This window comes from Sorex fumeus, unplaced genomic scaffold, assembly GCF_029834395.1.
Source record: "Sorex fumeus unplaced genomic scaffold, SorFum_2.1 ptg000094l, whole genome shotgun sequence".
Taxonomy (NCBI): domain Eukaryota; kingdom Metazoa; phylum Chordata; class Mammalia; order Eulipotyphla; family Soricidae; genus Sorex; species Sorex fumeus.
The window spans coordinates 20516404-20541869 of record NW_026606151.1 but is presented as its reverse complement, the minus strand read 5'-3'; the positions used below and the strand labels follow the sequence as shown (position 1 = coordinate 20541869).

At 44.4% G+C, this 25466-nt stretch overlaps 4 protein-coding genes across 4 annotated transcripts; 1 reads left to right on the top strand and 3 right to left on the bottom strand.

Moving 5' to 3' along the window:
• Positions 1 to 2539: 2539 nt before the first annotated feature.
• LOC130040287 (histone H4) lies at positions 2540 to 2868 on the top strand. Its single transcript, XM_056132313.1, has one exon. The coding sequence runs from the start codon at positions 2549 to 2551 to the stop codon at positions 2858 to 2860; it is 312 nt and encodes a 103-aa protein (XP_055988288.1). The 5' UTR covers positions 2540 to 2548; the 3' UTR covers positions 2861 to 2868.
• A 4738-nt stretch (positions 2869 to 7606) lies between these two features.
• On the bottom strand, positions 7607 to 8061 carry LOC130040284 (histone H2B type 2-F). Its single transcript, XM_056132310.1, has one exon. It carries the CDS (start codon positions 8059 to 8061, stop codon positions 7681 to 7683), a length of 381 nt encoding a protein of 126 aa, XP_055988285.1. The 3' UTR covers positions 7607 to 7680.
• Positions 8062 to 22872: 14811 nt separating this feature from the next.
• On the bottom strand, positions 22873 to 23541 carry LOC130040281 (histone H2B type 1-M). Its single transcript, XM_056132307.1, has one exon. It carries the CDS (start codon positions 23366 to 23368, stop codon positions 22988 to 22990), a length of 381 nt encoding a protein of 126 aa, XP_055988282.1. The 5' UTR covers positions 23369 to 23541; the 3' UTR covers positions 22873 to 22987.
• Positions 23542 to 24140: 599 nt separating this feature from the next.
• On the bottom strand, positions 24141 to 24976 carry H1-4 (H1.4 linker histone, cluster member). The gene has a single exon (XM_056132295.1). It carries the CDS (start codon positions 24921 to 24923, stop codon positions 24264 to 24266), a length of 660 nt encoding a protein of 219 aa, XP_055988270.1. The 5' UTR covers positions 24924 to 24976; the 3' UTR covers positions 24141 to 24263.
• Positions 24977 to 25466: the final 490 nt, after the last annotated feature.

The following is a 25466-nucleotide window of genomic DNA, read 5'->3' as shown; positions in this document are numbered from 1 at the left end:
GAAAAAATAGAAAGACACAACTACACCACTTAATAAAATTAACTAATTATTAAAAATCATGCTTTATATTCACTACATATTTTCATTTTCATATTAGACACCAAGGTTTACAACATTCTTAAGGAGAGTTAACAGGTTTCACTAGTTTTTTTTTATGCAACAATATAGATTTGTCAGAAACACAGTTTATGCTTAATGTTGAGTTGGAAAAGATTGACAGTAGGAAGTGACATAATTTTATTTTCTTCATCATTCCTGTCTCTATATTTGCTTGTCAAACTTATTTTGGAGTATACTCATTTTTTCAGTCTGTTTCACCAGGAGTATGTAAGAAAAATGGGAAAAGACAGCAAAGTCCAAAGTGAAAGGTGTTCCTTCGTCCCACTAGAATCAACAAAGACTACTTCAAGCACCACATAGAACATCAAAACATTTCCATTAATAAAAATTTAATATGTGATTCAAATGGAGGTGAATGAAGAAATTACCTTATTGACTTATTTTACTTTACAATATGACTTATTTTACCTCTTGTATTTTTGTATAGACATCATGTATTTTAAACTTTTAGTGGACTTGATTTATTATGGTTGGTTTTCTATAGCATTTTCAAATGAAACATTATTTGTTCATGTAAATATGTTAGGATTCTCTAAGGCTATGTATGTCATGTGTTGAGGAATTGCATTTTTTTGTGTGTAATTATGTAGTTTTAATCCTTCTTTCCTGTCTTCTTGAGAAAAGGCCAAACTTAAATTTTCCAGCTGCTTGCTGGATATCTACTCCTGCAATGTCTCATACTAGACTCTCAAAGTGACAGATCCCATTCTAAGTAGTTTCAATCAAAAGATAAACTTCCATTGACATTCATATGTGTCCAAGTAGCAACACCTCAGTTTTATTAACTAGCATATATACATCTAGTTCTTTTCCTTTTTTTGTCACCACATTCAGTGTATCACCAAGTTTGGGGTGAAGTTTTCCAAAATTCACTTATCCTCCTTTTCCTTTTTTTTTTTTTTTGGTCCCATACGTAGTCATGCTCATGGCTTACTCCTGGTTCTGTGCTCAGGAATTATTCCTGTTGGAGCACCAGGGACAAAACCAGGGTCAGTTTTATGCTAGTGGAGTGACTAACCCCTCTACTATCTCTCTGGTTCTCTTAGCTATTTTTATACGTTGGACATTTTTTTTTTTTTTTGCTTTTTGGGTCACACCTGGCGATGCACAGGGGTTACTCCTGGCTCTGCACTCAGGAATTACTCCTGGTGGTGCTCAGGGGACCATATGGAATGCTCGGAATCGAACCTGGGTCAGCCGCATGCAAGGCAAATGCCCTACCTGCTGTGCTATAGCTCCATCCCCATGTTGGACATTTTTGCAACTTTGTCCAGGTTATCTCTTTCAAAGTTAAATGCTCTATAATTTATACTTATTTTTTTTTGGGGGGGGTATCACAGGAGCTATTTGTGGCCCCTTGCTTGATATTCATTCCTGGCAGTGTTCAGGAGCCCATATGCAGGGTTGGGTACCCAATTGCTTTCCTATATTTATTCTAGCCTGTTGAGCTATATCTCTGGTAACTATAATAATCTTTCTTATACATTAAAAATAAAACAGTTGGGCTGAGAGTATAGGGTTTAAGGTAATTGGCCTTGCATGTCTGGTTTTGTTTGATCCTGGGTTTCAGCAATATGGGGCCCTGAGCACTTCCAGGAGTAAGCCCTGAGCACTATGGGGTATGGCCTGAACCACCCTCCCTCACAGGAGATACAATTGATGACAGATTATCCAAGAAAACAGAGAATATACGAGATAGGCTGCCTCCAATACAATGGATCCTATAATGCCAATTTTTAATCCTTCTTTCCAGTTGGAGGAAAGAGGTTGGAGGTACGGTGACAAGATACAGCGCTAAATAGTCTGTCCACATAGCACACATCAATTCAGAAATTTGAGACAACACAAGCCATCACACCTTCGGGGTATACATACCTAGAAATCTTCAGTGAAATCAAGTGACTTTTAACTTATTTTGCCCGTGAACATGTAACCTCCTATACTTTGAGTTCCCATGGTAGGGTTATTAGTTTGCCTATCAAAAATCCATGTTTAAAACAACCAGTGATACTCATCAATAAAAGGAAGATAGTTAAGCAATGAAGATATACTTTGTTAATAAAAAGTGTCATAATGTGCAACTGTGCATTATTAACTTTTTCATATTTGGAAATCAAACAGACAAGTTGTCAGGCTTTGTGAAGATTGACCTGACTGTCCCCACTCAGTGGTTGCACGTATTGTGTCTTTACAGGGACACACTTTCACACAGTGCAGTGTTAACCAGCCCCATGCCAGCCGGTTTCTAGGCTCTGGCGCCCCCTTCTGTTCCCAGCAGCGCTGAGCAAGAGCGAACGAGGAAGGGCGGGAACGGACCGTGGGGCCCCGCCCCTGCTGTCCTGCTTTCAAACAGGTCCGCCACTCTCCTATAAAAGGGCTGCGCGCGCCAAGCACTTCGCAGTGTTACCGGCTCATTGTCTCCTGCACGATGTCTGGACGCGGCAAGGGCGGGAAGGGCCTGGGGAAAGGCGGCGCCAAGCGCCACCGCAAGGTGCTGCGCGACAACATCCAGGGCATCACCAAGCCCGCCATCCGCCGCCTGGCCCGGCGCGGCGGCGTCAAGCGCATCTCGGGGCTCATCTACGAGGAGACCCGCGGGGTGCTCAAGGTCTTCCTGGAGAACGTCATCCGCGACGCCGTCACCTACACCGAGCACGCCAAGCGCAAGACCGTCACGGCCATGGACGTGGTCTACGCGCTCAAGCGCCAGGGCCGCACCCTCTACGGCTTCGGCGGCTAAACCTCGGTTTGGCTTTCCAGTCCCCAAACCCAAAGGCCCTTTTCAGGGCCACCTATACGCTCAGTTGAAAGAGCCTGTCACTTATCCTGGTGTTTATCCTGGAACTGGGTAGGGATAATTCCTCAAGCGGTGGTAATCAGAAGTGTTCTGTGTTCATTTTCCACAGAGTATGGATGACAGCATTGGACTGCTTTGTTTGGGGGTCCTTCACTGCCATGGAGTGGTCCGTGGCCCTGCCGGGTGTACTACCGCAACTCTCCCAAGTGCTTGAGACAGCATCTAGTCTAGGAGTTTCAGATAAGTACACCTTGAGTGAGGTTCAGGGTGCAGAGGACTGGGATGACCGGATAAGGGAGATTAAATTACTTTGATAATTTACGACGGTTTTTAAAAGTGGAGTAACCATTGGCATTGGCGGTTAAAGAAGGCATACTCAGTTCCTGAGCTGCCCCCATTTGTCGTTTCTCAGAATGCAAAACTATTTAATATAACTGATGCAACTCATGTTTAATAAAATCGATTTTTGGTTACAAACACAAGTCATGGATTTAAATCATGGATTTAGAACTGTTTCCTATCAAAACATTCTGACCAAAACGGCCTTTCAAATCCTGTTCTTAGGGCTCAAATTTTGCCTTTTTTAACCCGTGGAATAAGGCAATAAATAGGACCGCAGTTCTCAAGGGATTATTCATTTCTTATTCTTCTAATAAGCTTGTACAACCTTCGTTACCGTTTTATTCTTTGTCCTCACAGTGGATTCCCTTGAATTATGGTGCGAATGCTTCCCCTCCAGCATGAAGTTGATTTGATCTTAAGCACAGAGCTGGGCAGTTTCCTAGTAATCTAGGAAAGAGGCTACATTTCCAGGGGATTTTGGAAGCAGAGGTATGTGGCTAAGGGCTCTCCAACCAGGGAGCAGGATGCACTCTCTAGTCTGGGCTCTTCGCCATCAGTTATATTATTAACCTCTTTTGACTCAGCAGAGAAGAATATAAGAGCTAGGGGAAACAAGAAGATGGTCTTCTAAGGAACAGGAGAGTGATGAGGACCAGCAGAATGATCAGGACCAGCAGTAGTGTTCTCAGACCGTTTCATACAACAAGAATAGCTGCTTATATGCTGATTTGTGGGGTCCAGCGTGGCGGGGGACTTTTGGTTCTAGTTATTTAACTTTGTCATATACGAAAGGCTGGACTGTTTTCTCTAGTTAGCCTTGTGATCTTTCTTTTCACTGCTCTGAAAATCCTTATGAAAAGCTAATACCAGGGGCTGGAGAGATAGCACAGCGGGTAGGGCGTTTGCCTTGCACGCGGCCAACCCGGGTTCGATTTCCAGCATCCCATATGGTCCCTTGAGCACCGCCAGGAGTAACTCCTGAGCGGAGAGCCAGAAGTAACCCCTGTGCATCGTCAGGTGTGACCCCAAGAAAAGAAAAAAAAAGCTAATACCAAATGAACCTCTTCCTTTGCTAACTTCTCTACTATTCTATTCTAGAGAGACTTACAGTGTAGGTGCTTATTTCACGTGTTATTTTTTTGGTTGTTTGTTTGTTTTGCTTTTGCTTTTTGGGTCACACCCAGCGATGCACAGGGGTTACTCCTGGAAATACTCCTGGCCGTGCTTGGGGGACCATATGAGATGCTGGGAATCGAACGCCCTACCCGCTGTGCTATCACTCCAGCCCCATCACGTTGGAATCAATTGGTGTGCCAGTTGGTGTGCTGTATGTCAGTCAGGCCATCACAGTCTGGCTATTTCTCAGTATTGACTCTCCTTTGTTGTTGTAGTATTTTTTTTTTAATATTCCCTTTTTTTTTTTGAGGGTTGAAGGTAGAAGGGCAGGCACCCACTGGTGCTCATGGGTCACAGCTGTCTTGATGCTCAGGGACAATATGAGGTGTTAGGAATTGTATACAGTGTCAGAATTCAAACCATTGTCACGTTTTGCAGCTTCATGCAAGGCAAGTGCCACAGACTCTGTACTATTTCTCTGGCCCTGGGAAAGTGTTTAACTTTTGTACCTGAAAAGCTTCAAGAATCTGTTTAAGGATACACATTTATGACGGACATTTCATAGTGCTCATTTTGCCTCTAAGGATTAGTCAAGAAATTCCCAAGATTCTGTAAACTCCCGTCACCAACCTGGAGACTTTTATGGATTTCATAGTCTGAGGTATAGAGGGCCAAAATTCAGGGAGAGGAAATTTAAAAATAATTATTTATTAAAAATTAGAATTATACATAAAGAATATAAAAGAATATACATGGGAGATAGAGCTACTCTTCAGAAGTTTGATCAGATCTTACTATTTAAAAACTCAGAATACAAAATAGCCCATCCTGAAAAGTTTTGATTCTGTGACCCAAAGCCCCAAGCACAAGATTTAGGTATAAGTAATAGTAAGGAGAGTTCTTTTTCCAGCCTGGTTAAGGAAGAAGTCCATTTTTCTCCATAAGGCCCTTTGAACCTTCTGTTCCTGACCTTAGTAAATATATTTAACAAGGCCTAGATATTATTAGTCCATGTCACTATAGCACAGATAGTATAGATATTGCCTTGGTGTGTGAGGCCCCCTACCTGTGACGTATTCAATATGTCAAACACAGTAACAAGTCTCATGATGGAGACGTTACTGGGCCCACTCGAACAAATCGATGAACAACGGGAGGACTGTGACCATGACCGTGTGAGGCCCCCAATTCAACTCCAGACAGTTTGTGGGCAGGTGGTGGAGGAAAACAGAAGAAACTCCAAGACAACAGGGAGGGATAAGGCAAAACAGACCAAAGACACCAGCCAAAGACACTCTAAGCAATAAAAAACAAACAAAACCCCAAAGGAGACTCCTCTGGATTAGCTGACGCCTTCCTTAGCAGACTGCTGATGGTACAAAAAGGGATTGTTGCAGGCCTCAGGGCAAGGATAATAACAGGAGAAGGAATTTACAGATGAGGCTTCTCAGATGAAAACTCAATTCACTATGGCTCAGGCAGTTTCACTATTATCTCAAGGTCATTAGAAAAAGTCAAAATGCAGTTGTAGCTTGGTAACTTGAAAATAACTACTTGTTCTTTGTGCTTATTTTATCTTTTTGAAAGAGAACAGGAAGTGTCCTGGCTGGCTAGGAGAGAACAGTAACGCCATTTCTTGCATGAATTTGGGATTTCTATTCATGGGTGGAGTTGCCAATTAAACCTTCTCACTCAGATTCTGGAGGAAGCTTCCAAAACTACCCCATTCCTGCTGTTGCCACAGAAAGCAGGGAGACAGAAACTGCTTGTTCCCTGTGGATTTAGGCCCTTTGGGCACTGTCCTCACCAACCCTAGACTTCCAGACCTTTCCGTGTTAGCCAAAGAACATTCCAAGAAGAAGCTCCTTTCCTCTTATCTGCTCTCAGTAAAATAGAGAAGAAACCGCTATGACAATAGTAGCTGGGAGTGATCATGCTGGACAAGAGCTGAGGATTAAAAATACCCAAAAGGGGGGAGAGAGAGAGAGAGAGAGAGAGAGAGAGAGAGAGAGAGAGAGAGAGAGAGAGAGAGAGAGAGAGAGAGAGAGAGAACAAAAGGGAATGCCCTGCCACAGAGGCAGGGTGGGATGGGGGGATAGGGGGTGGGAAGGATGCTGGGTGGGACCCATGGTGGAGGATGGGCGCTGGTGGAGGGATGGGTACTTGATCATTGTATAACTGAAACCCAAGCACAAAAATTTGTAAGTCTATAACTGTACCTCATGGTGTTTCACTAATAAAAAAAATAAATTAAAAAATAGGTAGGGGATATTCTGGATAACCTTTCAGTATGAATATTGCAAACCATAATGCCCATATTGGGGGGGGGGTGGGGGGGGAGAGAGAGAGAGAGAGAGAGAGAGAGAGAAAGGCAGGGGGTGGGGGGTTGGGGGGTGACGGGAGGGAACCCTGGGACATTGATGCTGGGAAATGTACCCTGGTGGAAGGATGAGTGTTGGAATACTGCATGACTGAAATCCAATCATGAACAGCTTTGTAAACAAACAAACAAATAGCTCCTTCCAACGTTTTCTCTTGCCTCTGATCACCACGATCGCTCCAGTTGTTAAACTGACATTGGGGGAGGTGAGAAGGGACTGACTGGGCTTGGAAGGAAACTCGCAAGAGAGAGAAAAGACAGATTAAAGGTGGCAGATGTGTTTATATCGTGCCGGCGACAGTGGCGGACAGGGAGCTCTTTATGCAGGTAAAATGAGTCAGGGACGGCAGTGTGCACGGTTGAATTCTGCAAGGAATCTTAAGAAACAAACACCCTTCCTAGGAAGTTTAGAGGGGGGAAAAAACGAAAGTAAAAAGAATCTTGGCCGCTAGCGGGAGCGCTGCAGCGGGTAAACAACCTGCAATGGAAAAAGCCGCCGGGCGACGATGTAGAAAAACAAAGAAATCAGTTCACTAAAACCCCCCTCAATGCATATGCAAAACTTACGGGTTTAAGACCTGGCTTTAGGCAGAAAAAGGGAATGGGAAATTCGAGCCTAACGGAAGAACGTGGTGGGGGAGGGGGGTAAACCATCGGTGCCAGTTAAGACTCGTTTCCAGAAGACGAGGTTTCAAAACACCGTGGATCCAACCAACTGCGGGAGACGGGGGTGATGGGGAAGCGGGGAGGGGCCCCAGCTAGAAGAAACCCGGGATTCTTAGGCCCTCCAGGAAAGCGTTAACACCAGGATATTATTGCTTAAAAGAATCCCAGGTTTAGCGGGTGCTGAGCTCTTACTGTGAACAAATGAGTGGCTCTGAAAAGAGCCTTTGGGTTCGCTACCAGACGGGGCAGGCAGGAGGATCTACTTGGAGCTGGTGTACTTGGTGACGGCCTTGGTGCCCTCGGAGACGGCGTGCTTGGCCAGCTCCCCGGGCAGCAGCAGGCGCACGGCCGTCTGGATCTCCCGCGACGTGATGGTCGAGCGCTTGTTGTAGTGCGCCAGGCGGGACGCCTCGCCGGCGATGCGCTCGAAGATGTCGTTGACGAACGAGTTCATGATGCCCATGGCCTTGGACGAGATGCCCGTGTCGGGGTGCACCTGCTTCAGCACCTTGTACACGTACACCGAGTAGCTCTCCTTGCGGCTGCGCTTGCGCTTCTTGCCGTCCTTCTTCTGGACCTTGGTCACGGCCTTCTTGGAGCCCTTCTTGGGAGCCGGGGCGGACTTCGCAGGCTCAGGCATTTTCGCTTCCTTCTCTGCAAAGAAAACGAAATGGAGAGCTGGGCTGCGGGGACTGCTTATTTGTAGGCTAGGCTAGGCAAATGAGGACTTAGAATAGCGATCTCGGATTGGCCTCCTGCTCCCTTTGCTGATTGGCCTGCGTGCAAAACACAGCATCCGAGATCCTCTCTACCATTGGTCAAATGCCGAAAGCAGTTTGCAGCAATCAGGCTGGTTTCTGTCCTGTTAGCCCGTTTTATAACGGGTTTGGTGTGTTTTGTAATAAATCAGGTTCATTTGGTGATCAATAATAATAATAATAATAAATGCAATGAGTGGCTCCTGTGTGTTGAAATGGAGAGACAACCCAATTTCATAGCAAGTTCAGATGACTTTACAATAAATATGATTAGATTGTTAGTTCAAAATCATTTTAGAAGCCCTGTTTTCCTTTAATTTCAAATGCCAGAGACAAAGCTCTTGGACTGATTTGTCTTTGATTTTCGAGAACGATGTAATAAGCCTTTCACACTTACATTTGAACATAAAATTAGATTCTAATTAAGTAGATTCTTTAACAGTGAGAGGGAAAGAGAACAAGAACTGAGAAGAGTGATGTCATTCAGACAATTTAGAGAATTGGTTCCCACCGAAGAGAATGAAAAATGCAGCATGCAAATAAGGGAGGATTAAAACCTCAAAGAGGAAACAAAGCCACCCCGCAAAAGAGAGGTAGGAAAGGAAAGACCTTCTTAGGTAATAATGCTTCAGTTCTTTGCATTGGAAAGGGTGAAACCATCATCCTCAGGGAAGATCAGAAATAATTTTTAAGTAACTGCTGCAGGTATAAAGAAATGCATAGAGCTTAACAGAGCTTTAAAAAACACATCATCATTGTTGAAACCTGCCTCTTAGATAGTCCTTCCATTTTTCAATTCTGAAGAGAATGGGGTCCTTCTTAAATTTGACTTTTTCTTTTCCCATCATTCCCTGCTCCCACACTCCCTATCTCCCATCCCTGTGTAGTATATCCATGGCAGCACTCCTAAATTTATTATGCCCTTGTTTCACAAAATAGTTTACTCTCTTTATCTTCAAAACAGTGTTAAAAATGTGAAGACTTTTAAAGATAATTGTTTCTTATTCCCAATTTAATCAGTAAAGCGATGTCTGGAATCATAGCTGACACGCTCTCTATCTCTAAATATATATTTTTAAATTTAACCACATATACACTTCCTTAGTTATGTAAATCAGGTAGCTACTCGATTAAGCATTACTGTTTTCTTTGACTTTAAAGAAAAGTATAGAGCTCTTGAGGCAAAGTGTCTTCCTCTAAATCCCACTTCTCGAGGCATGTTGCTTGTTTTTTTTTCTTTTGCTGGCTTTTGGTGGAAATTTCTGCAATAGACTTACCTAATTGGTTGTAATAGAATTTGTGTCTTCTTGGTATTATTAAGATCAGCACTGTGGAGGTAGAGGATGTGGCTTAAGTGGTAGAGCACATTCCTTGTGTGTGTGAGGCCCTGAGTTCAAGGATCTGGTGCCACACGGCTGACTGTGGAGCCACAATACAAAATGAAAAATGCGCTTGTGAATTTTTTTGCACATTCCTGGTATAACTGAGCATGCCTTATCTCTAGGGTAGAAGTAATAGGCACTTCCTGAAAAATTTCCAGAGCAGTTGATTCCTAGTTCTTATGAAACAACAGTTTTCTCTGTTATATCATTTCATACTTTTTTTTTTTTCACAAGAGGGATGGGACCCTCTTAAGACAGGCCTGGTCAAATCCCCAACATTTAGTAGCTACTTGACAATGAATGAATAATTGAACAAAGGTATCTAATTGGTAATATATGAAGAAAAACTGGTGCATACTTGGTCTAACTGAGCTGGTGGTGAGGAGGGAAACTCACATAACAGATGTAGTTAAATCTGTTATTTCCTCCTGCTAATTACCAGAGGTTAAATTACTTCACCAGCTAAGATGAACCCAAAGGAGTAAGAGTAAATTTTCTCCGGTGCCTTATATTATACAAATATTAATTTTAATATAAAAAAAATCAACTTTTTTTTACTTAAAAATGAGGCTGTTAGAAAATTAAGAATTGCATATATGGTTCAACATGTCATCTTTGAAATAGCACTAACCTGGAATGTACTTAGAAATTTACTAGATATGGGGGATAGAATGGGAGAACTGGCTCTCTTTAGGCAGGTGAGGGCAAGGTTAAACTTCCATAATCCTCTTTGGTGTCAGGCATTTGGACTCCAGACAGTGTAGAGAGACATATGCTTCAAATTGCCCATGGGAGAGACACATCAACAGACCCAGAGCACTCAAGGTTGAGCTCTCCCATAGAAATACGATGGTCCTTTCCTTCTTATACTATCAAGTTTTGAATCATTATCACTATCAAAAATACAACTGGAGAGATGTATGATGAAGGGAATTAATTCCATTTCTCTATTTCAATAAGTGGGATTTCTCTTGCTGTTCAACTAATTCCTCATTAGAGAAACCTCCAAGCTTTGCAGTGGAGTATACTGGGATAATGAACTGCTTCCTCATTAATAGATGCCGTAAAATAGTTTTACACTCAGAGGCACTTGAAGAGTATGTTTATTTTCAGTTCGCTTTTTTTTCTTTTTCTTTTTGGGTCACACCCGGAGATGCTCAGGGATTACTCCTGGCTCTGCACTCAGAGTAGGGGGGACCCTATGGGATGCTGGGATTTGAACCTGGGTCGGCCGCATGCAAGGCAAACGCCCTACCCACTGTGCTATCGCTCCAGCCCCTCTGTTTGCTTTTTAATAGTCCTTCCCAAGCTGCTTTTCTCCAAAAAGCAAATCAGGCTCTAGGAGATTTCAACACCTTGGTGTCCATCACTTCAAATTTCAATGTCAAGAGAAAAGGATCCTGGGGCTGGAGAGATAATATAGCAGGTAGACTTGCCTTGCATGTAGCTGACTGGGGTTAGATCCCCAGCATCCCATATAGTTTCCAGGAGTAATTCCTGAGCACAGATTTAGCAGTAACCCCTGAACATTTCTGGGTGTGACCCCCAAAGAAAAACAAAACAAAATAAACAGGGAGTGAGTGAGAGAGACAGAGAGAGATAAAGTGAGACACACACATAGAAAGAGAGAGAGAGAGAAGAGAGAAGAGAAGAATGTTGGTGTCTTGCTGTAAATCTTTTAATATGTTATTATGTTATGTTTTGGTCCCTGCCCTGACATTGCCTAGCTTGACTCCAAGGTTTTTTTTTTTTTTTTTTTTTGGTTTGCTTGTTGGTTTGTTATTGGGCCACACCCTGTGATTCCCAGGGCTCACTCCTGGATCTGCATTCAGGTATTACTCCTTGAAACCATAAGGGGTGCCGGGAACAAACCTACAGTCAAGGCAAGCACCCTCCCTATTGTACTATTGCTTTGAGCATCCAACATTATTTTTGTAAGACAACTCTTATTCTGAGAGATCTTGTGATTTTCTTCATTTCAGCCTCATACAGACTCACCTTTGCTAGCCTTCATCCTGGAGGTCTGGTGTTGTTTCCCATTGACGCTTGATGACCCTTCATGACCAGTTTAATCAGCGCCCTTTCTTCTAGGGACTGGGCACTCAAACTGCGGCCTCTGAACCAGCAGCAGTGAGTCATGAAGGACCTGTGAGAAATGTGGAATCTTGGACTCTTCCCTGGATCTACAAATGAGACTTTGCCTCTCAAATAAGATTCTCAGGTGAAACTAGTCTGAGAATCACACTGTGCTACGCAAGTTTTGGTTTCTTTGCTGTCCATCAGCAGGGAGAAGTGAAGGAACATACTTTCTTCAAATTCCTCCTCTTCTTTCCCATTTTTTTTGTTGTTGTTTTGGGGCCATACCCAGCTGTGCTCAGAGCTTACTCCTGGCTCTGTGCTCAGCAACCTATTGGGTTCCAGAGATCAGCCGAGTACAAGGTAAGTACCCTACCCTCTGTATTGTGACCCAACCACATCTTCCCCCATCACCCCCGTCTTAAGTATACATTTAAATAAGTAGGTTTATCTGGAGTTTTTCCCATATGCATTCTCTTTGGGCTTAAAAACTGATTTGGTGGGGGTTGGAGGAGGTGACTTTGTAAAATAAAATTGAGTTCCCTATTATTAAGATCCTTAACTTTGTCAAATAATGTAGGCCTTTTGGTAAAGTGAGTTCTAGGCGCTTTAAAAAAAAGTAGTCCAGGACCAGAGTTATATTACAGGGGGTAGGGAGTTTGCCTTGCACGCAGCCGACCTGGGTTCAATCCCCAGCATCTCATAGGATCCCTCAAGCACCACCAGGATTAATTCCTGAGTGCAGAGCCAGGAGTAACCCTCAAGCATCACTGAGTGTGACTGAAAACAAACAAACAAAAAAAGCAATTGGGGCTAGAGACAGTCCACTGAGTAGGGCACTCACCTGGCATATCATGTGCAATATTGCGCCTTACAATAATATATTGCACATATTAATATATATCAACCATGCTGAGACCACTCTCCACACGCATGAAGGTACCGGCAGAGGAACAAAGACATGCGGGTCCTGGGGCTGAGATCTCCAAGCCTGCTTGAATCGGGGCTGAGCATCCTCCACCCGGATCCTCCATCTTCCAGTAGGCAGGGGTCACACCCACCAACTGACCCCCTGGCGCTGTGTAATCCCATCAACGGCCAAGACCCAAGAGACTACAAAACCCAGCTCCTGGAAGTGCAGGGTCACATTAGCAGTCGCACGACATCTTATTATCTCATTCTTACTTTTGGACAACCTGGCAGGCTACCAAATGTAACCTGCCCACATGGCAGAGTCTGGCAAACTCCCCGTGGCGTACCCAATATACCAAATACCAGTAACAATGATGGGTCTCATTCTCCTAGCCCTGAAAGAGCCTTGAATATGGCACTTTAAAATCTCAGGGCTAGGACGAAGGAGATGTTACTGGGGCCTGCTCGAGGCAATCGACGAATAACAGGATGATCGTGACCGTGATCGTGATTAATATGATATATACGAATATAGCATATATTATAATAATATATAACAACATGTTATGTTGTATATGTGATATATTTTATGTATAATATAATATATATTATATAGTTCCCTGAACACAGAGTGAAAGTAAGCCCTGGGTGTGGCTCCCCACTAAAACCCAACACAACAAAACAAAAAACCTGGCCAGCGTTCTTTAAATAGTTGTATGATGGCAAAAAAGAGTTAACAAAAGAAAACCTATTTTTCTCACAGCAGTCTGGAGGAAGAAAAGAAAATTTGCCACAAGGACTTAACCATTGACTGCCGCGTCCGGCGCTGCGGGGCCGAGCCTAGGGAGGGCCGTCAGGGTGAAATCAGTACTCGAGTCACACAGGGTTCCGTCATTCAGGAGATGGCATGAATGCGTGCGTTTATTCAGAGCATAGGTACAGACTTAAGTATGTTTCCACAGCCCACCCAAAAGAAAGGAAAGGGGATGGGACGTGGGAAAGTGGATGGGACAATGAGCAGAGCCATGCACCGTTGGTCAGCCACCTGGTGACCCTTTCGACCTAATGCTACCGGTCGGAGCGGCCTGCTTTGTCACAGTTTTGACATATCCATAGAGACTGTGCTGTTCCTCATACATCATTTACAAATCATTTACGAGGGTGCATTTTCCCCGAACTGAAACCTCATGTACTGAGAAGTTGCCCAGCTTTGAGCAGGACAAAGGGGGAATGAAAAATCAAGCATTCTTTTACTTGGTCAGTAGGCAACAATTGACTTACTAGAAAGCTTCCTGAAATTACAGTGATACAAGTTCACGATGCCACCTTATATCTAAAGGAAACATAAACCCCTTGAGAATTGAAACATCTTGAGCCCAAGTTCCCTAGAGAGATACAGAAATCGAAGATGGATTAGATTAGGTAAAATTATATATTCAGCAAAAGTAGCTAGAATAAGAACAAGAAAATAAATGAATTTGACTCAGAATTATAGTATGCTGTACTGTTGTGAATGGTGTCTGTTTTTTTCTATTTCAATTTCAGATAGGTCAATGTATAAAAGGCCAGAAATTTATATAGTGTACCCAGATGGCCACCAATCCACTTAAGCTCTTATTAGATCTAATTATTTATACATTTCATAGATCTTTCCAGTGAAACTTAAATAAAAACCTGAAAAAATAAAGGAATAAAGGTATGGTAGAGCTCAACATAATGTTCATATGAAGATCTATAAAGTTAACAGCAATTAAAATGCTGTGGTATTTGTTCAAGTATAATTTTTCAATGTGTTTGAGTCTTGGCATCTGCATTTGGGGGGATTAGGGCGAGGTTAAATATATTAAAATGTTTCTCTGGTTTTGATTTCAATTCACACTATGGACCTCAATTCACATTTTTGTTTTGTGTGTGTTGGTGGGAAGGGCGGAGGGTGGACATGCCTGGTGGTGTTCAGGGTTTACTCCTTGGCTCTGTGCTCAGGAATCACTCTTGGCAGGGGCTCAGGAAACCAGGTATGGCTTTGGGGATCCATCCCAGATTGGCTGCATGCAAGGCAAACACCCTACCTGTTTTATTATTGCTCTGGCCCTCAATTCCCATCTTTGACAAAGGGCAAAAAGCCAGTTAGATAGCTTTAGAGTCGAGAAGTCCACACAGTATTCCTCCCCCGCTCCCTGTGGGTGGGAAGATGGAGTGTAAGGGGTGGGGGGAGGTACTTGTGTGATAAGGGAGGTATGCTTAGGCAGTACTCCTATGGAAGATCTGGTTTGGGGAGAATAACAAATCTCGTGAACCTTTTATGAGCAACAAAAATGATCTGGACTCAAATCCAGCCAAGATCCTCCAAACCTTCTGTACCACTGGTCCTTAACTTTGGCCTAGAAAGACTGGAACAAACACTAACCTAGTTTAGAACAGTGCAGGGCTGTATCCCTTGGATGACCTTAGCCGGTCTTCAAATGCTTGCCTTGCCTGCCTGCTCTGAAGGCTGCCAAAAACTGGAGGCTGCCAAGAGAACTTACTATTTCAGCCAACACTTAACCCATATCCTATCGTCTGGACGGACGGGTGGTGGTGGTTGAGACTCTCAATACATTTTGTGCCTTTGCCCCATTTCTTCCCCGCTGAAAATTTAGAACTGTGTGGCTAATGGAAGCTAAAACAGATTACCCTGAGGCTTGCAGTTTGGAAGAACAAAGACTCTTCTCTGAGAGAAACCGTTCACCGCCTTTTATTGACTGGGCTAAAACAGAACTTCAAGGACACTTTTGCACCAGGCTGGAGTGATATTAGAGTAGTACAGCAGGTGGGGCAGTTGCCTTGGACACAGCCAGGTGGGATTCAGTTCCTAGTAGCTCAGATGGTCCCCCAAGCATGATCAGGATTGACCCTTTAGCACTGCCAGGTGTGGTCCCCAAACAAACAAACAAAAGAACACTTGTGCACTGATAGGGTCCCCAGGCTCAGGACGACCTGTACTAGCTAGTGGAGACATAGAGGAGCCCTCTTGGCCTATGGTCCCCTTTCTCTTCACTGCCAATCCGAAAAATACATCCTAATGTTTCTAGCTATGCACAAAAATAAACCCCCTCCGACCCTCTCTTTGAAACTGTTCTCCAGTGTATGCCATCATCCTTCAGACCTAAGTTTTTCCATGTTAATAAAGTTACTCTTTTCTATTCAATTGTTCCTATGTTTTTTTTTTTTCTTGACAACAAACTCAGGTAGGCAACAGTTAACAAAACCATGTGAATTCCACAAAGATCCCTCCTTCCCACTCTGTAAGTTTTCCCCTTCTAGTTCCACAGAGCCTGCATTGTTCGTGGGCTCCCTCCTCGCCTCTCCCACTAGGGCCGAGGTCACCTCTGAACAAATCCAAGGTGGAGTCTGGTTTGTGCTGGACTTTCCCCCTGTTATAAAAGTTTATTAATGTCTGGCTTTATCTTTGACAAAAGGCAAGGATTTAAAGGGAAACAACAACAACCACGATAAAATCAACTCCAGTATTTTGGATTGCACAATGTTATTTAGAAAAAAAAAATCGTTTTAGTGTTATAGCTTAGAGCAGAGATCCAGAAGCTAAACTGTAGGAGTCAGGACTTGATCTGACACTGTTCACTGTGTGACATAGAGGCGTTTAGGATGTGGTGACCTGATAAACCTATGGTCAAATTGAGGTAAAATATGTACACCTATGTTGGAGAAGTAATGAACTGATCATTGGAAAGCACTTGGATGTGTGCCTGCTGTTTGCTAAATGAAAAAATAATTAATTAAAAATGTAAAAATATAGACTGGCTAGATAATCTAGGGGTTAAGGGATATTCCTCCGAATAAGGTACAAAAATAAGCTTTGAAAAGAAATCTTTTCATTTCTAGATCCATGATTGATCTAAATAATCCAAACTATGTGACAGAACCATCAAAAAGACCCCAAAATGTCTGTTGAACTCTAGTTACACTCAATGACACATATCCAACTTTATATTAAAAAATCTAGTTGATCTTACAACGTGTAAAAATTACAATGTGTAGAATTAAACTTACCCAAAGAGACCGGTGGACTTCGCTCTTTCTGGGAGGTACTTTTAAGAATGTCCTTGGGATGCCTTGTATGATTAGATTTTTCCCAGGAGTCCTTGAATCGCCTCAGATAATCTAGGTTGGGGATTTTGTGCCACAGTGTCTGTACTAATCTCTGAGAGCTGGAGGCTGAAGATCTGTTAACCAGATGATCATGTCTATTTGATAAAATCCAGTTCAGGTCTGGACTCCAAAACTTGGGTGAGTTTCCTAGCTGATAATAAGCTGTGTTGTCATACAACTCTGCAGGGAGGTGTTGACACTCCCCTTGGTATTATTGGTAAAGGATTACTAGAAGGTCCACATTGAAATCACCCAAGACTTAACTCCATGAATATCTACCACTGGTGATTTCTTTACATTTATTTTCCACTGAGTTTAATCTGTACTCTTTCTATAATATATACAAGCTTGGTAAAATCACTTGTAGTGAGCTCTGTGAATCTTCTAGTGTTTGTTTTAGGAGACTCCTGTTAACTATGTTATTGCTGTCCATAAATATATGACATCAAAGGTGATTTAGGAACTTTTCCTTAATTATGTAGTAATGATAATAATACAATCATTTCTTTCATTACTTAAAGTGAGGGGCTGGAGCGATAGCACAGTGGGTAGGGCGTTTGCCTTGCATGCAGCCAACATGGCAGACCCGAGTTCGATTCCTCCACCCCTCTCGGAGAGCCTGGCAAGCTACCGAGAGTATCTCGCCTGCACAGCAAAGCCTGGCAAGCTACCCTTGACATATTCAATATGCCAAACACAGTAACAACAAGACTCAAAATGGAGACGTTACTGGGCCCACCCAAGAAAATTGATGAACAATGGGAGGACAATGCCACAGTGCTACAGTGAAAATATTCACTTAGGGGCTGGATCGATAGTACAGCGGGTAGGGCGTTTGCTTTGCATGCAACTGACCTGGGTTCGATCCCTGGCATCCCATATTGTCCCCCAGCACTGCTAGGAGTGATTCCTGAAGTTAAACCCTGAGCATTGCTGGGTGTGACCTTAAAAAGAAAAAAAAAATCATTTACAGTCTTTAAAACTGTAGATTTCAGAAAGACAAACAATCTCTGTATCTCCAGTGCCCATACTAATGCCTAGCCCAAGGGTATTCCATGGCTAGTTCTTAAATAATTTGATGATTTATAAAACTTTGAACTGCAGGAATGGTACAATTTATTAGATAGAGGCTTCAATCACATTGCAAGAGTCTCTTTAGGAACTGTGGAGAGATCGCAGAGGGCTGTAGTGTAGGCCTGGGTTTAACAGATCGCAGTCTGGAATACTCACCAATCTAACCCCAGGACCACCTGGTATAGCTCAAAAAAACAATCAACAACAAAAGAGTGGCTTTATAAGACTTTAATACTAAATTCTTGTTTACATTTTTCTTTTAATTCCCTCAGTTAATTCTTACTCTGTACATGAACCTTATGCATTAAATATGTATCATTATTTCATCATCAAACTTAAATGCTATATTTTAAATAATTAGCATTAGCTTTAGTGCTTGCCTAATTTTATTTATTTATTTATTTATTTATTTTTTGGGCCATAATTGGCAGTGCTCAAGGGTTACTCCTGGCTCTGAGCTCAGAAATTACTCCTGGTGGTACTCAGGGAAAGCCAGGGATTAAACCTGGGCACTATTGCTCTTGTCCACTTGCCTGGTTTTAAATCTCATTAAGTATTACATTTTATTCCTGGCTCTTAAAACTTTCATATGCCACAGTATTTTCTAGGATTTACAGCTTTTGTTGTATTTAATTTCTCTTTTACTTAATTTTACTTAAAAAGCAAAACCTATCAGTTTGTTGGGCAGGCCAACAAGAAGTCACATGATAGTGATTTGCTTTTCAGATTATAATTCAGGCTTTCTCAACTTAATTAATATTATTGAATAGTTTTCAAAGTATTGCTGGGGTATGTTATTCTGTTTTTTTTTTTCTTTTTGGGTCACACCCGGCGATGCTCAGGGGTTACTCCTGTCTCATGCATTCAGGAATTGTTCCTGGCGGTGCTCAGGGGACCGTATGGGATGCTGGGAAACGAATCTGTGTCGGTCATGTTGGCTGCCTGCAAGGCAAACACCCTACCAGCTGTGCTATCGCTCCAGCCCCCTGGGATGTGTTATTTCTAATTGCTGAAACCACTGTATTATTCTTCACAATCTCAAAATTGATCTCTGGATTAATCTTCATTGTGGGGACTGGTTAGTTATAGCCAGTCTCAGGAGTTCTTAAAGATCTATTAATTATAAAGGTATTAGGTCTAGGTGACTGGCTTCTAATTCTCATTAATCTTTTTTTTTTGAGGGGGTGGGAGGGTGGGGGTAGTGTGCCAAGGATCAAACCAAGGCTTCACACTTGCAAGGCAAGTGCTCTCTTTTAAAGCCGAGTTGAAGACCCTGATTTTATCTAATGTTCATCTATACATTAAATACATTGCAAACCCAAAATACTAAAAGCATTAGAAAGACATTTGTTTAAAATATCCAAAGATTTCTTCTTCTTTTTTTAATCTAAGGTGGAGTCTGCTTCCCCTCCTGAATATAAAGTAATGCTAAATGACTTGCTTCGAATGAATGAAGTAGCAGATGTGATGACATATGGTTCATAAAAGTTCAAATTTGGTCACAAAAGACATGATGGCTAATTCCTCCCACTCTTTCTTTTTATAGTTTCTCTTTCTTGCTGACAATAGTCAGGTTTGGAAATACAGTTAGTCTACTGGAGAGATCTACATGGTTAGGAATTGAGTTAGGTTCTCCTGCAAACTACCAACAGAAACTTGTCTGAAGTTCAGATGAACCCACGTCCCCACGTCTTCACAGGACTGCAGCATCTAGCATTTGCTAGATTGGCCTCTCCAAAAAAAAAAAAACCAACTTCAGATAGGCTTTTTTCGATGATGCCCCTAAGATTCCAGAGGTCTTTTCTAGTATGTGTAGCGCAATGGCGTCTGTTCACTCTAGGAACACGAAGAGCCTCAAACTGATCGTTCACGTTACTGGCGCCCACTCGAGCAAATCGACGACTAACGGGAAGTCAAGTGATCAAGTGATCAAGTTTCTAGTATGTGGCATACCTTGACATGTGAAGTTAAAGTCAAAGCAGGTGCTGTGGATCTGAGAGTAACTTAAAGAATGAAAGTAACTTAGATATAGGGTCAGGCACAACCTCTTTATTGGACAAACACAATTTTTTTTGGGGGGGGTGGTTATGGAACTTTCTGGTAGCAACTGGAAAACCTGCTAGACAAACAAACTCTAAGAGAGCAGCAATACTGGATAAACACATCTTTAGGCAACACAAACATCTAAAGGGAAAGTCCTGCTGCATAAAGCCATCTTCTCTTTATCTAATATCTCTTCCTCTCTTTTAGATGACCCTGGACCTGATGTCATTCTTAACTCAGAGTATAAATCCCTATTTTGTGCCATTTCCTCTAGAATTTACAGTCAGGCAAATTCTCCATATGTGTGTCATTTACTTTTTTTTTTTCTTCTACTGTTATTTCTGTTGTTAATTTATTTGCTTGATTAGACCTTGAAGAATCTAGAGGGGCTTGGCAATTTCCCTCTGTGTCCCGTACAAGTTTAATTTGATGAGAGAACTGGAGTCATTACTGATCAGTTAAATCACATTCCTGACCCACAAAAATGAAATGGGAGTAATAAATCGTCGTTGATTTAAACTGTCCAACTTTGGAATACTTAATTTCACAACAATAGATAATTGAGGATGAATCTCACAAATAAAATTTGAAGTTACCATAATCTTACAAAATCTGATAAAGTTGTTTGAAAAAGAAATGCCAGGTTGGGGGCCGGAGTGATAATACAGTGGGTTGGTCACTTGCCTTGCACGTGGCTGACCTGGGTTTGATTCTTGGCACTACATATGGGCCCCCGAGCACCGCCAAGAATGATTCCTGAGCACAGAGCTAGGAGTAAGCCCTGGGCACCACCTGGTGTGGCCCCCAAATCAAAAAAGAAAAGAAGCCACAGGGTAAGAATGGAGTCATTCATGTCGAGTCCCATCATGGCTTAACACTAACTGCTGTTGTAGTCTTTCTCAAAAATGAAATTTTAAATGAAACAACCTGGAATTTCCTGGCCAACAGTAGTGAAATAAACTGATTTAACAAAATCACCCCACCCCCAAATCAAAGGATATTTTGCTTTTGGGGCCACACCTGGCAGTGCTCAGGGATCAGTTCCTTTTTTTTCTTTTTCAAATTTTTTATTAGTGAATCACAGTGGGGTACAGTTACAGACTTACAAACTTTCGTGCTTGCGTTTCAATCATACAATGCTGGAGTACCCATCCCTCCACCAGTGCCCATTTTCCACCACCAATGGTCCCAGCATCCCTCCCACCACCCCCATCCCGTCCCCTCCACCCCACCCCGCCTCTGTGGCAGGGCATTCCCTTTTGGGGGTGGTGGACCCCAAGGCCTTCTTGGGCTTCTTGACCACGCTGGAGGGCTTCTTGGCCTTGGCGGCACCCGCCTTCTTGGCCCTGGACTTGGCGTCCCCGGAGGCCGCCTTCTTGTTGAGCTTGAAGGAGCCCGAGGCGCTAGTGCCCTTGGTCTGCACCAGGGCATTCCCTTTTGTTCTCTCTCAGGGATCAGTTTCTGATTGTGGTTGGGACACTGAAAGGTGCTAGGGATGGACTCTGGGCTTCCTGCATCTATGCCAGTCCTTTGAGCCATCTCCCCTGTCCCAAAGGATGCTTTTATATATGAATGAAGATGGAAAAAAAGTTCTGTTGTAATAGTCATATGTACCCAGCTATCATTTAATGTAAAAATACAACATGATAAAATAAGATCTGATCTAGGAATGGCAGAATGCCTCAACATATTTCATTCCAACAGATTAAAGAAAAAAAGGCACATAATTTTATCTGATGCCCCAAACCCAAAACTTAAAGAATAGAGTTCAAAGAAGCTCCAGCAACAATGCAAACCATAAACATGCATCTTCTACTCACCCACACGTGCCTGGTGCCTGACAAGTTTAAACTATGTAGTACAGGGGCAGGAGTGATAGCACAGCAGCCAGGGCGTTTGCCTTGCACACGGCCGACCCGGGTTCAATCCCCAGCATCCCATATGGTCCCCCGAGCACCTCCAGGAGTGATTCCTGAGTGCATGAGCCACGAGTAGCCCCTGTACATCACTGGGTGTGACCCCCCAAAAAAAAACCCACAAAACAAAACAAAAAACTATGTAGTAACAAACCATTTGTATGAAAAGGAGAAAAATAAAAAGCAATGTCTGCTCCATTTATATGACTTGATTTGTGATTTAAGCAGCATAATAAAAATGGTAAAGGCAATGACCAGAATTGTTTCAAAGAATGTCCATTTTATTTGCCAGTTTTTCATTTTTCATTTCATCATCCTGTTATTCATCGATTGCCTCGAGCAGGCCCCAGTAACGGCTCTTTCATCCTAGCCCTGAGATTATATTCAAGGCTCTTTAGGAGAATGAGACCCATCATTGTTACTGGTATTTGGCATATTTGGTACGCCACGGGGAGTTTGCCAGACTCTGCCCTGTGGGCAGGCTGCATTTGATAGCCTGCAAGTTTGTCCAAAGTAGGAATGAGACAATAAGATGTCATAAAAATAACATTTTATGACATCTTATTTGCCAGTTAGTATTTTATTTGCCAGTTAGACTGATATTTGAATAGACTCAAGATTTGAACAGGGCTTCCTTCTTGTGACCTAGACTTTAAAGCAGAATTCTGCCAAGTCTAAATTAAGTAGTATTTTAACGGGAGCCAATATACAGGGGTCCAGGGGGGTGCTGAAGGCTGAGACTGCTTCTAGTTCCTTTGCTTTCCTCCCCCCTTGCTGCTCAGAGCATCAGGCAGAAATTACATCAACTGGCAAAGCAAGCCAGCCAGAGGAAACTGGTTAATAATTCCACAGAACCTTTTTGGCATCAGTACATTTTTTCTTATTAAAAAGACGAAAAAGCAAAACAAAACTTGGAAGGGGAAACATTGTCTTAGCGTGAATGGTTGCTAGCAAATTAGAATGAATTTACCTTGGGTGCCTGTGAGAGAAACCAGAGCTAGACTGCAAACCTGGAAACCCAGCCATTGTTGGATCTTTAGAAATGCATTCGCCCAGCGGACGCGCAACTCGTTACTGCACGGGTGATTTTTAAAGTATTTATTTCCTGCGCAGAGATAACGGTACAAAGAGTGAAATTCAGGGATAAATCCGAGAGCAGTCTTTGAAATGGAAGGATTACAACTCGTTTGCTGAAGGCATGCGTGGCTCTGAAAAGAGCCTTTGGGTTCACTGGCAGACGTGGCAGGCAGGAGGACCTACTTGGAGCTGGTGTACTTGGTGACGGCCTTGGTGCCCTCGGACACGGCGTGCTTGGCCAGCTCCCCGGGCAGCAGCAGGCGCACGGCCGTCTGGATCTCCCGCGACGTGATGGTCGAGCGCTTGTTGTAGTGCGCCAGGCGGGACGCCTCGCCGGCGATGCGCTCGAAGATGTCGTTGACGAACGAGTTCATGATGCCCATGGCCTTGGACGAGATGCCCGTGTCGGGGTGCACCTGCTTGAGCACCTTGTACACGTACACCGAGTAGCTCTCCTTGCGGCTGCGCTTGCGCTTCTTGCCGTCCTTCTTCTGTGCCTTGGTCACGGCCTTCTTGGAGCCCTTCTTGGGGGCCGGGGCGGACTTGGTGGGTTCAGGCATGATCGTGGCTGGAAGAAAGGATCGCTAGGGACCGGGAAGGTAAGCAACATGCGCCAGGCCACGTTTATTTATAGACGCAGTATTCAAATGCGGGGACTAATATTTCACTCACGATTGGATTAACTTTTCTGTGTCGTCACAAGGGGGAATGGTAAATAACACTCGCAGGCCCACCTTTCCATTGGCTAATTTGTTACGTCGCGGGGCCCAATCAGAAGGCGCAGAGTAAACTCCCCAACGCTACTATAAATTGTGCAGGGCACGCAGGCTCGCCGCTCCGCAGAGCAGCGGGTGCCAAGAGCGCGCGGGTTCGGAGTCCACCGAGCCCCTGCTCGCCGCCTGCTTTCCGTGCGTTGCCTGTAAGCCAAGCACCGAGGACACCTAGTGGTTGTGAGGACGATGAACAACTTTTATTTTACGCCCACAAATACAGCAACTAGCAGCAGGAAGTTTTGCTAAGCTTTTGTGCGCATAAATCAACTTTTCCCATGATCCTCTAAGCGGATCCAAAACCCACCGAAGTGATTCCGTTCAGACCCGTTTAACCAAGCAAGTCTCATCATCAATCGCTTATGGAACACACTAAGCCTATAAACGCCCCTTTCCAGACCAAGTTTAGAGCACCCGCTTTCATTTTTACGCACAGCGTTGCCCGTGCCACCCAAGCGTCCCTCGGCAATACCGTCCCCGATTCCCGATGCCCAGCGCCGCCCGCGGTCCCAGCCGCGTCCCAGCCCCGCCTCCTCCGGGGAGGCCGCCCCCCTCGCTTGCGTCTCCCTCCCAGCCACGCCCCCCGCCCCAAGTGCAACAGCTCTTTTTCACGAGATCGGTGGGTGGCTCTGAAAAGAGCCTTTGGGTTGTGTTGGGCTTCTAAGCAGTTGGCCAAAGCAACTTCCTATTTCTTCTTGGCCGCCGCCTTCTTTGGCTTGGCCGCCTTGGGCTTGGCGGTCTTGGGCTTAGCCGCCTTGGGTTTCACCGCTTTGGCCTTGGCTGGGCTCTTGGGGGCCTTCTTGGGCCGGGCTGCCTTGGCCTTCTTGGGGCTCTTGGCCTTCTTGGCTCCCGCCGCCGCGGCCGGCTTCTTGGCCTTCTTTGGGGTCCTCTTCGCACTCTTCTTGGGGGTGGCGGAGCCCGAGGCCTTCTTGGGCTTCTTGGCCGCGCCGGCGGGCTTCTTGGCCTTGGCGGCGCCCGCCTTCTTGGCCTTGGGCTTGGCGTCCCCGGAGGCCGCCTTCTTGTTGAGCTTGAAAGAGCCCGAGGCGCCGGTGCCCTTGGTCTGCACCAGGGTGCCCTTGCTCACCAGGCTCTTGAGCCCCAGCTTGATGCGGCTGTTGTTCTTCTCCACGTCGTAGCCGGCGGCCGCCAGCGCCTTCTTGAGCGCGGCCAGGGACACGCCGCTGCGCTCCTTGGACGCGGCCACCGCCTTGGTGATGAGCTCGGACACCGGGGGCCCGGACGCCTTGCGCTTGGCGGCGCCGGCCGACTTGCGGGCCTTCTTCTTCACGGGCGCCTTCTCGGCGGGGGCCGGGGCGGCGGGCGCGGCGGGCGCAGTCTCGGACATGGCGAAGGCGGGCGGCGGGTGCGGGCAGAGCAAGTCGAGGCGGAAGCGAGGCACTGGCCGGGACTCGGGCCGCGCCGCTGCGCCCGCCCGTTTATATAGGGCGGAGCTGCGCCGTGATTGGTGCGCTGTCCAGCCCGCCTCGCTGGCAGCCGCAGAGTGTCCTCTCGGATCCCGAGTTGTGTTTGTTACACCTCAAAAAATGCCAAAAATATCAAAATCCGCTGCGCCCAGCGGCCCGGTTTTGCTCCCCAAAGGCTCCCCGAAGCCTCGGGCTTCACGCAGGTCGCAAATGATGGGCAAAGCGGCGATGCTTCTGCGAAAAACCGGCGATATTTCCCGCCGTGCTCGTCAAATTTCAACTCGGAGAAACAAAACTTTCTATTTTCTTCGTAAATTATAAACTGATCTGGAGCCGTGCAGTTTTCTGACCTCGCGAGTATGATTCTCCAAGTGGTTAGCTTCTGATATGTCCAAGACCCACGCCGCTGGCATTGAGGTTTTTATTATAAATCTTCACTTAAGTGAGGGAAGTAACACAGGCTC